The sequence below is a fragment of the Eriocheir sinensis genome, unplaced genomic scaffold (genome assembly GCF_024679095.1).
Source record: "Eriocheir sinensis breed Jianghai 21 unplaced genomic scaffold, ASM2467909v1 Scaffold286, whole genome shotgun sequence".
Taxonomy (NCBI): Eukaryota; Metazoa; Arthropoda; class Malacostraca; order Decapoda; family Varunidae; genus Eriocheir; species Eriocheir sinensis.
In genome coordinates, this window is record NW_026111594.1 from 62,690 (window position 1) to 75,320 (window position 12,631).

Sequence of the window (12,631 nt, forward strand, 5' to 3'; positions counted from 1 at the left end):
GATTCATGGGGAGGCGGTGGCTGAGTCGACAGAGTGATGGCGCCGCGTTCAGGAGGACGCGAGTTCAATCCCCGCCCGGTGCCACCAAGCTGGGATTTTTCAGCCGCCGCCAAGTGGCTTAAAACTACTCACATGCTGTCCAGAAGATCACTTATCAACCCGGACTCTAGATTCTAGGATTAAAGATGAGCTCCGGGAGGGCAGCATGAGCCAATTTATGATGGCGCCACTATAAACACTCGCCTGCGCCAGAACGGGCTGGGTCGACCATCAGGGCCCACCGGGAAGAGGCCTACCGGCGCAATAGGCCGCGACGTAGAAAAAAAAAAAAATAAGCGTGCTAACCCCTAGACCGTCGAAGCGCTTTGAAAGTAAGGAAAGATCTAACATAAGAAATAACCGTCCTATCAGCTTACTCTTAGTTAAATATCATTCATATACGAATCACAAACAGCACAAAGGAGGGGGAGGCGGTGGCTGAGTGGTTAGAGTGCCGGTCCCGCATTCGCCGCGTCCTGGATGATGTGCTTCGAATCCGCCGCTACCACCTGGGATCTTCCAGTCACCGACGAGTGGCGTAAGACTACCCACATGCTTTCCTGAAGACCACCCATCAACCCTGGCTCTAGAGGAACTGTTCAAGGGAAATAATAGGGGCTTCGTGGTGCAGTGGTTAGCACACTCAGCTTACAACCGAGAGAGCCCGGGTTCGATTCCCGGGCGGAGTGGAAAAAATTTCTGATACCCTATGCCCCTGTCCACCCAGCAGTGAATGGGTACCAGGTATTAATCGGGGATTGTGTCCCGTCTCCTAGGATCTGTTCCCTTCTCCTATAATTCCTTCCCCTTCTGTCTCTCTCCGGCATATGACAACAGATGTTGCGCCGACTAAACCAAACTTTACAACTTTCAAGGGAATTAAAAAATGAGCTCCGGGGGTCAGCATGAACCAAGATCAGTTGACGCTACTATGAACACTTGCCTGCGTCCATGGGCTGGGGCCGACCACCAGACCCCTCAAGAAAGCCTACCGGCGCTATAGACCAAGATGTAAAAAAAAAATAATAATAATAATCAGACAAATCAAATTCCTACTGTCGCGGAGAAGCCTCAGGCCCTGCAGTGGGTTATCCACCAGGGATCACTCTAAGCAGCAGATAAGGCAAAGGAGAAACCTAATGTGCACATATAACCTTTGTGTGGCACTGGATAACCTCACCTACTTATTTCTCTGAACTCCACTTACAGGTGCAGTGGTTAGCGTGCTTAGCTATGAATCTGCGGACCCGGGTTCGTACCCCAGCCCGGACAGAACGCGTTCAACCCACCCAGCTGTTGGGGGCTTCGTGGTGCAGTGGTTAGCACACTCGGCTCACAACCGAGAGAGCCCGGGTTCGATTCCCGGGCGGATTAGAAAAATTTGGGCGGCTTTTCCAATACCCTACGCCCCTGTCCACCTTGCAGTGAATGGGTACCAGGTATTAATTGGGGGTTGTGTCCCGTCTCCTGGGATCTGTTCCCTTCTCCTATAATTCCTTCCCCCTCCTGTCTCTCTCCGGCATTTTACCACAGATGTTGCGCCGACTAAACGAAACTTTCCAACTTTTTCCACCCAGCTGTTCATCCTTCTTTTCGGGCTGATCGAGAAATGATTACCTGGGCACACCTGGTGAACATAAACTGTGGCAATACCGGGCTTCATACTGGCCCGTGTCCCCGGTAATGAGTTCTTCCTACCTAAGTCTATATATACCAAGTCAAGTCACTCTGCTTCAAAACTGCGACCGGTACGCGCAGGAGGCGATTTTGGGGCGGAGCAGCGGGATGACGTCACTTGGAGCCAAAAAAAAAATACTCGCCAGTTCAGTGGTGACTAAGTTGGGGCCGTGTGTGCACTCTGGTTGTGCATTCTCGCCTTCTTTCACAGCGTGTTCAGGCAAGCCACTGACGAAAAAATATGTGTTTTTATTGTGCGTGACTGTAATTTCAATGCCTACAAACGGCGGTGTGGGGTGTGAGGGAGGGCATGTTGAAGTGATTGATTTAAATTAGTCCGCCTTTCCTCGTTTTCTCTAAATCCCTGTTTCTACATTCTCTATAATTCTCTTATAGTTTGGCTCCAAGCAGTGTCACGCATAAACCACGCCTCGGCCGTGTCTCCTCCCACAAACCTGCGTATGACTTGACTTGGTGTATATAGACTTAGCTTCCCACCAAAGGCTCAAAGGAAGCGATGGAGTTGAGCACCGCAGCCACGCTCAGCTATAGTGGATGCACCCAGCTTTAACTTCACCTTTATATTGCACTAATGTAAATATATTTTTTCTCTCTATAGGGGAGTGATGACAAAGGACACGAGGGACCGGATGGCAAAGCAGAAATGAGAGATCTGGTGAGTCTGAATAAAATTACAATGAATACGTAAGTACTCCGCAATACATAGTTTCATCACTCTTGTCTTCCTGTCAGCTATTCCGAATATTCTTTTATTCTTTCCTCTGTTTTTTTCATTAAGACACGAGACTTCATGGAAACCAATCCTAGTGTTGTGAACGGCCACCAAGTCTTTGAAGGAGACATGGTCTTGACGGAGAGCCAGTGGCGAGCGGTCAGGGAGAGGAAGGCCCTTGCAGAACTCTCAGCGCGCTGGCCTGAACAGGGCGGCTTCCCCACCGTGCCCTACTACCTCGACACTACCGACTGTATGTAAAAATTATGTTTCCATTCACAAACAGACAAAAACGAGCGTATAGGTTAGGGTCGTATTACAAGACATTTCGCCTCCCAAAAACACATATTTGACAAGGCTTTCGTAAGAGTTGTGGGCATTTCCAGGAGTAGTTTTATGACCCTGGTGGTAGTCTGACCCTTCTTCTGTATCGTGATCCTCAAGAAACACTCATTAAAACCCGACTGACCCACTCTTTGGCCTTTAGAAATAGATGATGTGAGAAGCGAAAGTGTCTTGTAATGCCGACCGAAGAGTATTTGGCCTACTATCGAGATGTGTTAACATACTCAAAAGAACCTGAACTATAATTCTCGATTGTATACGATAGTTCAGTAACACGGCCAGTCTCTTTCTTTATACCATAGAAAAAAAATTTGTTTTCGGTTTTCACCTCGGACTCAGCCGTCACCGTGGCTGCCATAAATGCAGCGATTGCTCACTGGGAGCAAAACACCTGCATCAGATTCCAGCTCACGTCCAACCTCGCTCAACGGCACGTCAGGTTTTTTGAAGGGTCTGGATGCTGGTCGTATGTCGGCATGTTGGCCCAGAATGGACAAGACATTTCCATTGGAAGTGGCTGCAAAGAAGTAAGTACACTATGGTAATATTATGTCGTAACACAATAAATTATATAGTTACCATACTGCACTCCCCAATACCGCTCACTCTACACTGGTTCTGCTCCCATGACATACTCTGTTCCCTCAACATTTAAAACTTATGCCACTTGGTTTAACTGTCTTTCCATGCCTCTACTGATTCCTTGCATTAAACCTTCCCATGAAGTCTTCTCCTAAAACCTTCCTCTATTAAGAAACCATACGAAAGGAAATGAAATTCAGGAGTCGCAGCTGTTTGCACAGAAGATGACAGCACCACAAAAACATTACCATTGATAACTAAATAATAAGTAGTAATAATAATAGATGAGATAATGATGAATAACAATAGCAAAAATAATGGTAGCTATTATGTGTGTGTGTGTGTGTGTGTGTGTGTGTGTGTGTGTGTGTGTGTGTGTGTGTGTGTGTGTAGTAATTTAGTTGCCAGAGGCTTGACAAAGTCTTAATAACATCGTTCTCCTCGACGCGGGTCAGCTCGGCACCGTCGCCCATGAGATCGGCCACGCCATTGGGTTCGTGCACGAGCAGAGTCGCCCCGACCGTGACGACTATGTGGTCATCAATTATGGCAACATCCAAACTGGCAAGGAAAACAACTTCAATAAGTACAGCACGTCAGTGGTCAACACCTACGGCATACCATACGACTACTCATCCGACATGCACTACGGCTCTACGGTGAGGGACTTTGCATGAGTATGGTTTCCTTCTTACCATGATGACTATACGCTCCCCTATTGTAAAACGTCTCGTCGTCTTAGGGCCAGTTTTACAGTCCAATACAGTAAGTTTGCGAGCTCCCCTACCAAACGGGGGCTTCGTGGTGCAGTGGTTAGCACACTCGGCTCACAATCGAGAGAGCCCGGGTTCGATTCCCGGGCGGAGTGGAAAAATTTGGGCGGCTTTTCTGATACCCTACGCCCCTGTCCACCCAGCAGTGAATGGGTACCAGGTATTAATCGGGGGTTGTGTCCCGTCTCCTGGGGTCTGTTCCCTTCTATAATTCCTTCCCCCTCCTGTCTCTATCCGGCATATGACTATAGATGTTGCGCCGACTAAACCAAACTTTCCTTTTCCCCAACCAAACACAAAATACGACGAAAATTCCTTGTAGCTCTAATTGATATAAAAAGGTGGAGGGAATTTTAGGAAATTACACAGGAAATGTCTTAATTAGTATATCATGTAATGAGTAGAAATAGCGGATCATTGTAGTGGATATGGTTTGGTTTGGGCGCTTACAGTGACAGAGGGCCAGTTTCACAGTTCCCCATGATGGGTTCGTAAGCTCCCAAACCAATACCAGAGCCTTCGAAATTTCCTTGTATAGTGTCTGGTGTTTATATTTAAGTTCACAAATTTTATGAAACTATACAGGAGAAGTCTTGTGTATTTAGTGTGGCATCGAAGACCTCACCATTTTGGATTGTATGGGATTCTATAGTTTGGTTCGGGCTGTTACGAAGACACTGTGTTGGACTGTGAAATCGGCTCAGAGTGTTGGACTGTCGAACTGGCCCTTAACTCCCCGCAGCAGACTCTCACCTTGACACATTTTTCAGGGCTTCACCAACAACGGCAAGACGACCATCGCCACCCTATATCCCTTGGCGCAGGAGCTCATCGGCCAGCGCACGGGACTCTCTCACAGGGACATACTATTGGCCAACACTATGTACGGCTGCATCAGTGAGTATGATATATGAGTAATTAAGGGGCTACTATTACACTGGGCAAATTTTCCGTCGATCTTCAGTCAAACCACGATTTCCGCTGGCGTGGTTCTCATTTGATCCTTGTTATTGCTGCTGATGATGATGATGGTGAGTAATACCGTCGTCCTTCGGTGAAATCTACCGTAGCTTTGGAAGATCGTGGACACGTCAGAAAACCACGGAAATATGAGAACCACGCCAGCGGAAATCGTGGTATGATCATGTTTCCTAAAGGCCCTTCCATCTAAGCGAGAAAAATGAGAAAAAATCAACACTCACGCAAACCATTTCATAATATATATCAACGCATTTGTTTATGCATCATCTATTTTTTGGGGTTTATATCATGGCAAAAATGTGGCCCGTCGCTGGTACACGGTAGAGCCACAAATTTGGCCTGTCGCTGCTACCGGGTTTAAAGAAAGGCGTGTCAGTGGAAGCGACAAACAATGAAGCTCTAATGTAAGTAAGTCACGGCACATGTACAGTATTTTTTTATCCAGTTTCCCTTATCCAGTTCTTCCCTTAAGTTGTGGCTGCCATTAATATTACTATAATTTACAAAATGAATTGCTTAATCTTCCTATTGATAAAAAAAAAAAGGGGGTTTATATTGAATGTGTTGGAGTTCTAATTTCCACGTACAATTTTTTTTTTCCAGGCAAAAAAACAAGAGAGTTAAGTGTAACAGCGCTGAGTTGTAGTTTTCAATCTCCTTGGTAACAGAATAAGTTTAATAAAATACTATATGAATTTGTGAAAAATGGTAGTTTCTGATTACTAAATACTTGATGCTCACTTAATGTTCGTTATTTTTCTATGATATATTGTAAACACGGCCAATTGCTTTTCATCAGTTTTTAGTGCCCTGTTCTCTGCAGTAAACGTATCTGAAAGAATAAATTTTAATTTGAGGTTTATATGTATGATACATCAGTCTTAACCACTTAAATGTGGTTATGCTCTACCATAATTTGATCATTACCTTGAAAGTCTTGTTATGACACACTTCCCATATTTTCCGTGTTACTGCTAAATACAATAACACAAATTGTCCCTAATGTTTGTCAAAGAGGCCTCAGAATTACCCTAAAAAATCCGCGCTTCTCGCGCTCCAACCACCCAGCATTTTGAGCTGGGCTAAGACACCATCGCTTCTCACATCAACTATTCCTAGAGGTCAAAGAGGGGATCAATCTGGTTTTCATAAGTGTTTTTTAAGGTTCATGGCACAGAAGGGTCAAACTACCACCAGGGTTCAAATATGTGAACTTGGGCGACGAAATGTTTTAAAATGCGCCCAATAGCCCCAATGTTTCAAGGTCCTAAATACGCCCCTGGTCTCCAATCATTTACATTCCGCAGCAGTGTTGCCTCTCTGTTTCCTACCGATATTTTCATCCTGACTGCGAGGGGAGGAGGCATGCTATAAAATAAAATGTCTGTTCAGAGCATGAAGTCGGTTCAAGGTGTGGCAGATTCCTGAATTCCCATGAGTGCGGCAATGCCAGTTCGACCGCCAATTATCCGATTAGCACCGTCTCCCTACTTACCCACCCACAACCCACCTGTTTATCTCTCTCTCCCTCTCGACCCGGGAGGGACCTAAGGGACACGCCACCACCACCACCACTACCACCACCACCAAAACGTGGCAATATGGGAAAAAATCGTTGCCACATGTCATAGAATTTATACAAATCGTTGTTATAATCCTAAACATCGACACTCATTGTACTATGTAGCTTCCTTTACTATATACAGAATATATAAAATATCACAAATAGCACAGGGATGGGAAATAAGAGAAAGACGCATGTACAAAGGTTGATTTGGCAGGATGGCTTGAGGTAAGCGACGATACCAGCTCCACCCTGAACCGACTTCATGCTCTGAACAGACTATAACTGCATGCCTCCTCCCCTCCGCGGCCTCACACAACTTTGAACTCTTGCTCACCCCTATCCGAGCCAAATCCCTTATGCAAGTGTTAACCAGCATTTTCATTCCTTCGTCCCTCTCTTTGATAATGTCTGGAACAGCCTTCCTTGGTCTGTATTCCCTCCTGTCTGTGACTTGAACTCCTTCCTATACTGAAAAATGAGCACGTTTGCTTACTCGGACTTATTGTAGGAATTGATCTTTTTTACAAATAATGTTTATATCGCTCCTATTTTAACACTCGCCAGGCTTCAACCACCATTACTTTTTCGAACCGTTTCCATCGGCGAAGTATCCATGCACTTACCATGCACTTTGAATTGGATGATGAAAAAATCCCATCGCGATAGGAAACAAACATGTATGCATATGGTAAGGTACTAGTATTAAACAATTTGACCGTCGACACCAACTAAAATAATCAACATTTTTCATTTTTTTATAGATAAGTGGTTTGCTGCTTGCGGAGTGAACGCCGACCTCTGCCAGAACGGCGGGTTTTATGGAAAAAGCTGCGCTTGTGTGTGTACCTCGGGCACCTCAGGGGCCAACTGCCAGACAGTGACAGGAGACTACTACGGTGATTGGCCGCCCCTTTGCACACCTTGTAGGATATGTATGGGGAATAGTTGTAATTATTGCACGCTGGCACCTCAGTCAGTCAGTCGCCACGGCGCCAGCCTCTTGCCAAGGAGCAGTCACTGCGCTCCTCACTTTGTACCATCTTCCTCGGCTAACAAGGATCTACTAACTGACCCTGTGTTTCTGTGACCCCTCCAACACCTCAAGGACGTCGGGTCACACACAACGGGTCATCCTGAGGACTCCAGGACCTCTACACACATGGCGCAGACGAGTAACGCCGGGGACAAGATGGACGCAGGACGAGCTTGAGACGGCACACGACCGGGCAGAAGAGAAGACAGTGTAGTGCGTGCAGTGCAGTGAAGTGTCGTGTTGTGAGCAGTGTAGTGGTGCTGTGTCATTGGCCGTGATTTATTGAGTGGTAAACTGGGAGACGGAACCCTGCCTCTCAGTACCGCAGCGGGCCGTAACATACCCGCTCTCTGGGGAGGCAGCAAGGCCACTAGTGTAACTCCGTGACTGCCCGCGGCACTTGGGAGCGCTGCCCGCGGTAGCTGGCCCCCCTCCCCCACACCACCCGCCACCACCACTGCTGCTCAAGGTCATTAAAGCCCACACACACTGACACTTCCCAGCACGTACCCACTAAGACACACACTTTTCACAACTGCACTGCCCTCGACGACTCAAGACTACCCCTGCTATAGGCGTGGCGCCCAAAACACTTCGCTATGCCTGGCAAGAAAAAGAAGACCCAAAAGGAGGAAGAGGAGGCGACATCAGCTGATGTCCCAGCAGCAGCAGCGGCATCCCCAACCACAGAGGCCAAAACAATGTTGCCAACGCCCCAACCTCCCGCCTCCACGGACATCGTAGCCCTTCTACAGTGGATGGAGGAGCGACGAGCAGAGGACGAGGCCAGACGGCGTCGGGATGAGGACCAGCGCCGTCAGGATGAAGAGGAACGTCGCCGTCAGGAAGAGGAACGTCGGCGCTTGGAGGATGAACGTCGTTTGGAGCGTGAACAGCGACGTGCGGAGGAGGAAGCTGCGCGTTTTCGTGACCTCATCACACAACTGTGTACAGCGCGCACCTGCCCCAACACCACCGAGCCAGACGACGGGACCCGACTCCCTCATACCGCCATCCTCACCTCGCCCACGCAGCCACCCCACCAAAGGCAGTCGTGAACCCCCACCGACCCTCCATCCAGATGTAACTTTCAAGCCTTCAAAGAATGGAGACGCAAGTGGGTGGACTATTCTACGATGGTGGACCTACCAAGCTTGCCAGTCAACAAGCAGCTCATTCAGCTACGTATGTGCCTCTCGTCTGATATCCAACAAACCTTGCAGCATAAACTCCACATCTCTCCAGACGACGCAACCCCTGTCAAGGACGTCCTGGACAAACTGGAGACACACGTGAGGACTCAAACCAACGAGGCGCTGCGACGGCAGGAGCTCTTCAGCTGTAAACAGGCGGCAGGCGAGACATTTAATGCCTTCTACCTCAGACTCAAGAACGCAGCTCAGGCCATTGAAATATGTAAAGGCAAATGCAAGGACTGCGAGGAGACACAGCTGAAGCAAGTCATCCTGATGGGAGTGCGAGAAACGAGCTCGTAGAACGCCTCATCGCCCTCGAGCCCACAAGCACTTTGGACGTCTTTGTGGAGAAATGCTACGCGTACGAGGCCACCCGCACTACTGCATCAGCCATTTCAGCACCTCCAGCCAACGTGAGAGCCACGTCCAGGTATAAACAGGACAAGGCCAAACTCCACAAGTCTACTGTCAAGCCACCGGACTCCCCCTGCAACAGCTGCGGTCGCCTTCATAAGGATCAACGGTGCCCAGCAGCAGAGTCGGTGTGCAATGACTGTGGAAAGAAAGGACATTGGGCCAAGACAGTAAGATGCCCAGCCAAGAAAGCCACTTGCAGAATCTGTGCACAGGCAGGACATTTTGACCAGTGTTGCCCGACCAACAAAAAGAAACATCCTCAGAAGCAGAAGGGCAAGCAGCCTCCTCACGCCAACACAGGGACAACACGACCTTCTAGCAGCTCCAGCAACACATCCAGTCAGCGTCCTAGCCACATTAAGAGGGTGAGCTCTTCCTCACGAACAAGAACTCAATCTCCACAGCCTATCAGCGTCACCATCTCCTATGGCAACGTGTCGGGAACCCTACCAATGCTCCCTGACACTGGCGCTGATGTTACCCTCATTGGCCTGAATCACCTGCAACGCTTGGGCCTGTCTAGGCATGATCTCCAGCCCCCACCAGCAGCTAGACGCTACACAGCTGATGGCTCGGAAATGGCCCCGGCCATTGGCTCCTTCAAGGGGAAGATCACTTTTGCTGCCAAAACTACGACAACATGGATCGACGTACATGAAAAAGTGCCAACACCTTTACTGTCGTACCAGGATTGCAAAGAGCTGGCAATCATCTCAGAGGAGTTCCCGAGGCCCATCATCGAGGTGACACACGCCCACACTCTGCGTGGGGTAGACAGCAACACCAGCAACCCGGGGATGACACATACCCCAACACCTGACCCTACAGCTGCCCCACCCCCTCGCGTGGCACCAAACCCTCCGTTCACCAGTGACACCACCCCCTCGCAAGCTAAGGAATACTTGTTGAGGGAGTTCAGCGATGTACTGTTGACTAAGGAGGACCTCAAGACGAAGCCACTGAAGAAGATGACGGGACCACCCATGAAGATCCATCTGAGGGAGGACGCCAAGCCCTTCGCCATCCACACCTCGTCTGATTCCCCTCGCATTCCGGGAGTCGGTGAAGGCCGAACTGGACGCAATGGTTACCCAAGGCGTCATCACCCCTGCAGGCGAGGATCCATCTCCATGGTGTCACCCGCTAGTAGCTGTAGCCAAGCCCAACGGCGGTGTGAGGATCACCACGGACCTTTCAAAGCTCAACAGCCAAGTCTCACGCCCAGCGCACCCTTCTCCAACGCCCTTCGCAACAATCCGCAGTGTGGACCCGAAGGCGCGCTGGTACACAACAGTCGACGCCCTGTGTGGTTACTGGCAGATTGAATTGGCAGAAGAAGATCAACCACTAACCACCTTCATAACACCATACGGCCGCTACCGCTACTGCCGTGGTCCTATGGGTTTCGTCGCAACAGGGACGCGTTCTGCCTTCGGGGTGACATGGCACTACAGGGCATGACAAACCTAGTCAAGGTCGTGGATGATATACTTCTGTATGACGAAGACTACCTCACACACCTGCACCGTGTCCACGAGGTACTCTCCAGGTGCAGAAAACATGGGATAACCCTCAATGCAGACAAGTTCACCCTTGCAGCACCTCAAGTATCCTTCTGTGGATACGTCCTCTCAGCGGAGGGCATTGCAGCTGACCCAGAGAAGATCAAGGCCATAATCGACTTCGCCACTCCTGCCAACCTTACAGACTTAAGGTCCTTCATGGGCCTAGTAAACCAGCTGGCGGAGTTCTCGCCAGAAATCTCCAGCGTTGCACAACCCTTACGCCCCCTAATGAGCCCCAAGCATACTTTCGTGTGGACACCTGACCACGATCAGGCTTTCCGAAGAGTGAAGGCGGCCCTCTCCAGTCCACCCATACTGGCAACGTTTGACCCTCACTTCCTACCGTCCTGCAGACAGATGCGTCCCGGCTCAATGGCATAGGTTACGCCTTACTACAAGACCACGGGGGAGGACACTTCCGACTCATCCAGTGCGGCTCCAGATTCCTGACTGATGCTGAGACCCGCTACGCTACGATAGAGTTGGAGTTGTTGGCTGTAACCTGGGCTACATCTAAGTGCAAGTTCTACCTGTCAGGTCTGCAGCATTTCGAACTTGTCACTGACCACCGCCCCCTCATCCCGATCCTCAACAGCTACACTCTGGATGCGGTGGAAAACCCAAGACTACAGCGGCTGAAGGAGAAGTTGTCACCGTACCAGTTCTCAGCAAAATGGCGAGCAGGAAAGCAGCTCTGCATACCGGATGCCCTATCACGGTATCCAGTCAGCCACCCAAGCCATGAAGATAACATGCTGAGCAGTGAAACGAGCATCTCCATCCGCAACGTCGTAACACTCCATGCTGTACACACTCTCGCTGACTCTCCGAACCAAGCTGACGACAAGGTCATGGAGGACTTCCAGGCAGCAGCTCGCACCGACCCGTCTTACGTCAAACTGCTGGACTGTGAGGAATGGCTTCCCGACAAACAGGTATTCCCTCCACAGCTCGCTGCTCCCATATTGGAAGGTGAGAGAAGACCTCTACAGCGATGGAGACCTAGTCTTGTATGGCGCACGCATCGTGGTTCCTGCTGCTCTACGCCGCACAGTCTTGGCCCGCCTGCACGATAGTCATCGCGGTGCGGAAGCCACCAAGCGACGTGCACAACAAACAGTGTTCTGGCCTGGCATCAACGCTGACATCACCAACACTGTCCGAGCATGTGAGCCTTGCCAGGTGCTTCAACCCAGCCAGCAGCAAGAACCACTCATGAACGACGACGACCCAAACAGGCCCTTCGAGTCCGTGTCGGCGGATTTCTTCTCAGTGGCAGGAAGTCCTTCCTTGTCATTGCCGACCGCCTCTCTGGCTGGCCCGTCGTCATCCCATGTGGCCACGACACAACGTCTGCCGCAACCATACGCCAGTTCCGCTGCTACTTCCGCGACGTGGGCGTCCCCGTCCGTCTAAGAACTGATGGAGGACCCCAGTTCACCAGTCGTGAGTTCGCAGCCTTTCTGGATCGTTGGGGAGTCCGCCACGTCGTGACTTCTCCCCACTACCCGCAGTCTAACGGTCATGCAGAGTCAGCTGTAAAGTCCGTGAAACATCTCATCATGAAGGTGGCCCCAACCGGCAACATAGACTGCGAAGACTTCGACCGGGGTCTACTTGAACTCCGCAACACCCCAACCCACACCGGACGCTCTCCAGCTCAGGTACTCTATGGGCACCCCCTCCGCTCTTGTGTGCCTGCCCACCCTGAATCTTTCAAGAA

The 12,631-nt window shown here is 49.8% G+C and overlaps 1 protein-coding gene and 1 non-coding gene across 2 annotated transcripts; both read left to right on the forward strand.

Annotated features, from left to right (window-relative positions):
- The first annotated feature begins 655 nt into the window (after nucleotides 1-655).
- On the forward strand, nucleotides 656-729 carry Trnav-uac (transfer RNA valine (anticodon UAC)). The gene has a single exon. It is a non-coding gene; the product is annotated as a tRNA-Val (tRNA).
- A 1,624-nt stretch (nucleotides 730-2,353) lies between these two features.
- LOC126991467 (protein SpAN-like) lies at nucleotides 2,354-5,078 on the forward strand. The gene is made up of 5 exons (XM_050850224.1): nucleotides 2,354-2,392; nucleotides 2,516-2,702; nucleotides 3,134-3,321; nucleotides 3,832-4,035; nucleotides 4,920-5,078. The coding sequence occupies exons 1-5, from the start codon at nucleotides 2,381-2,383 to the stop codon at nucleotides 5,061-5,063; spliced, it is 735 nt and encodes a 244-aa protein (XP_050706181.1). The 5' UTR covers nucleotides 2,354-2,380; the 3' UTR covers nucleotides 5,064-5,078.
- Nucleotides 5,079-12,631: the final 7,553 nt, after the last annotated feature.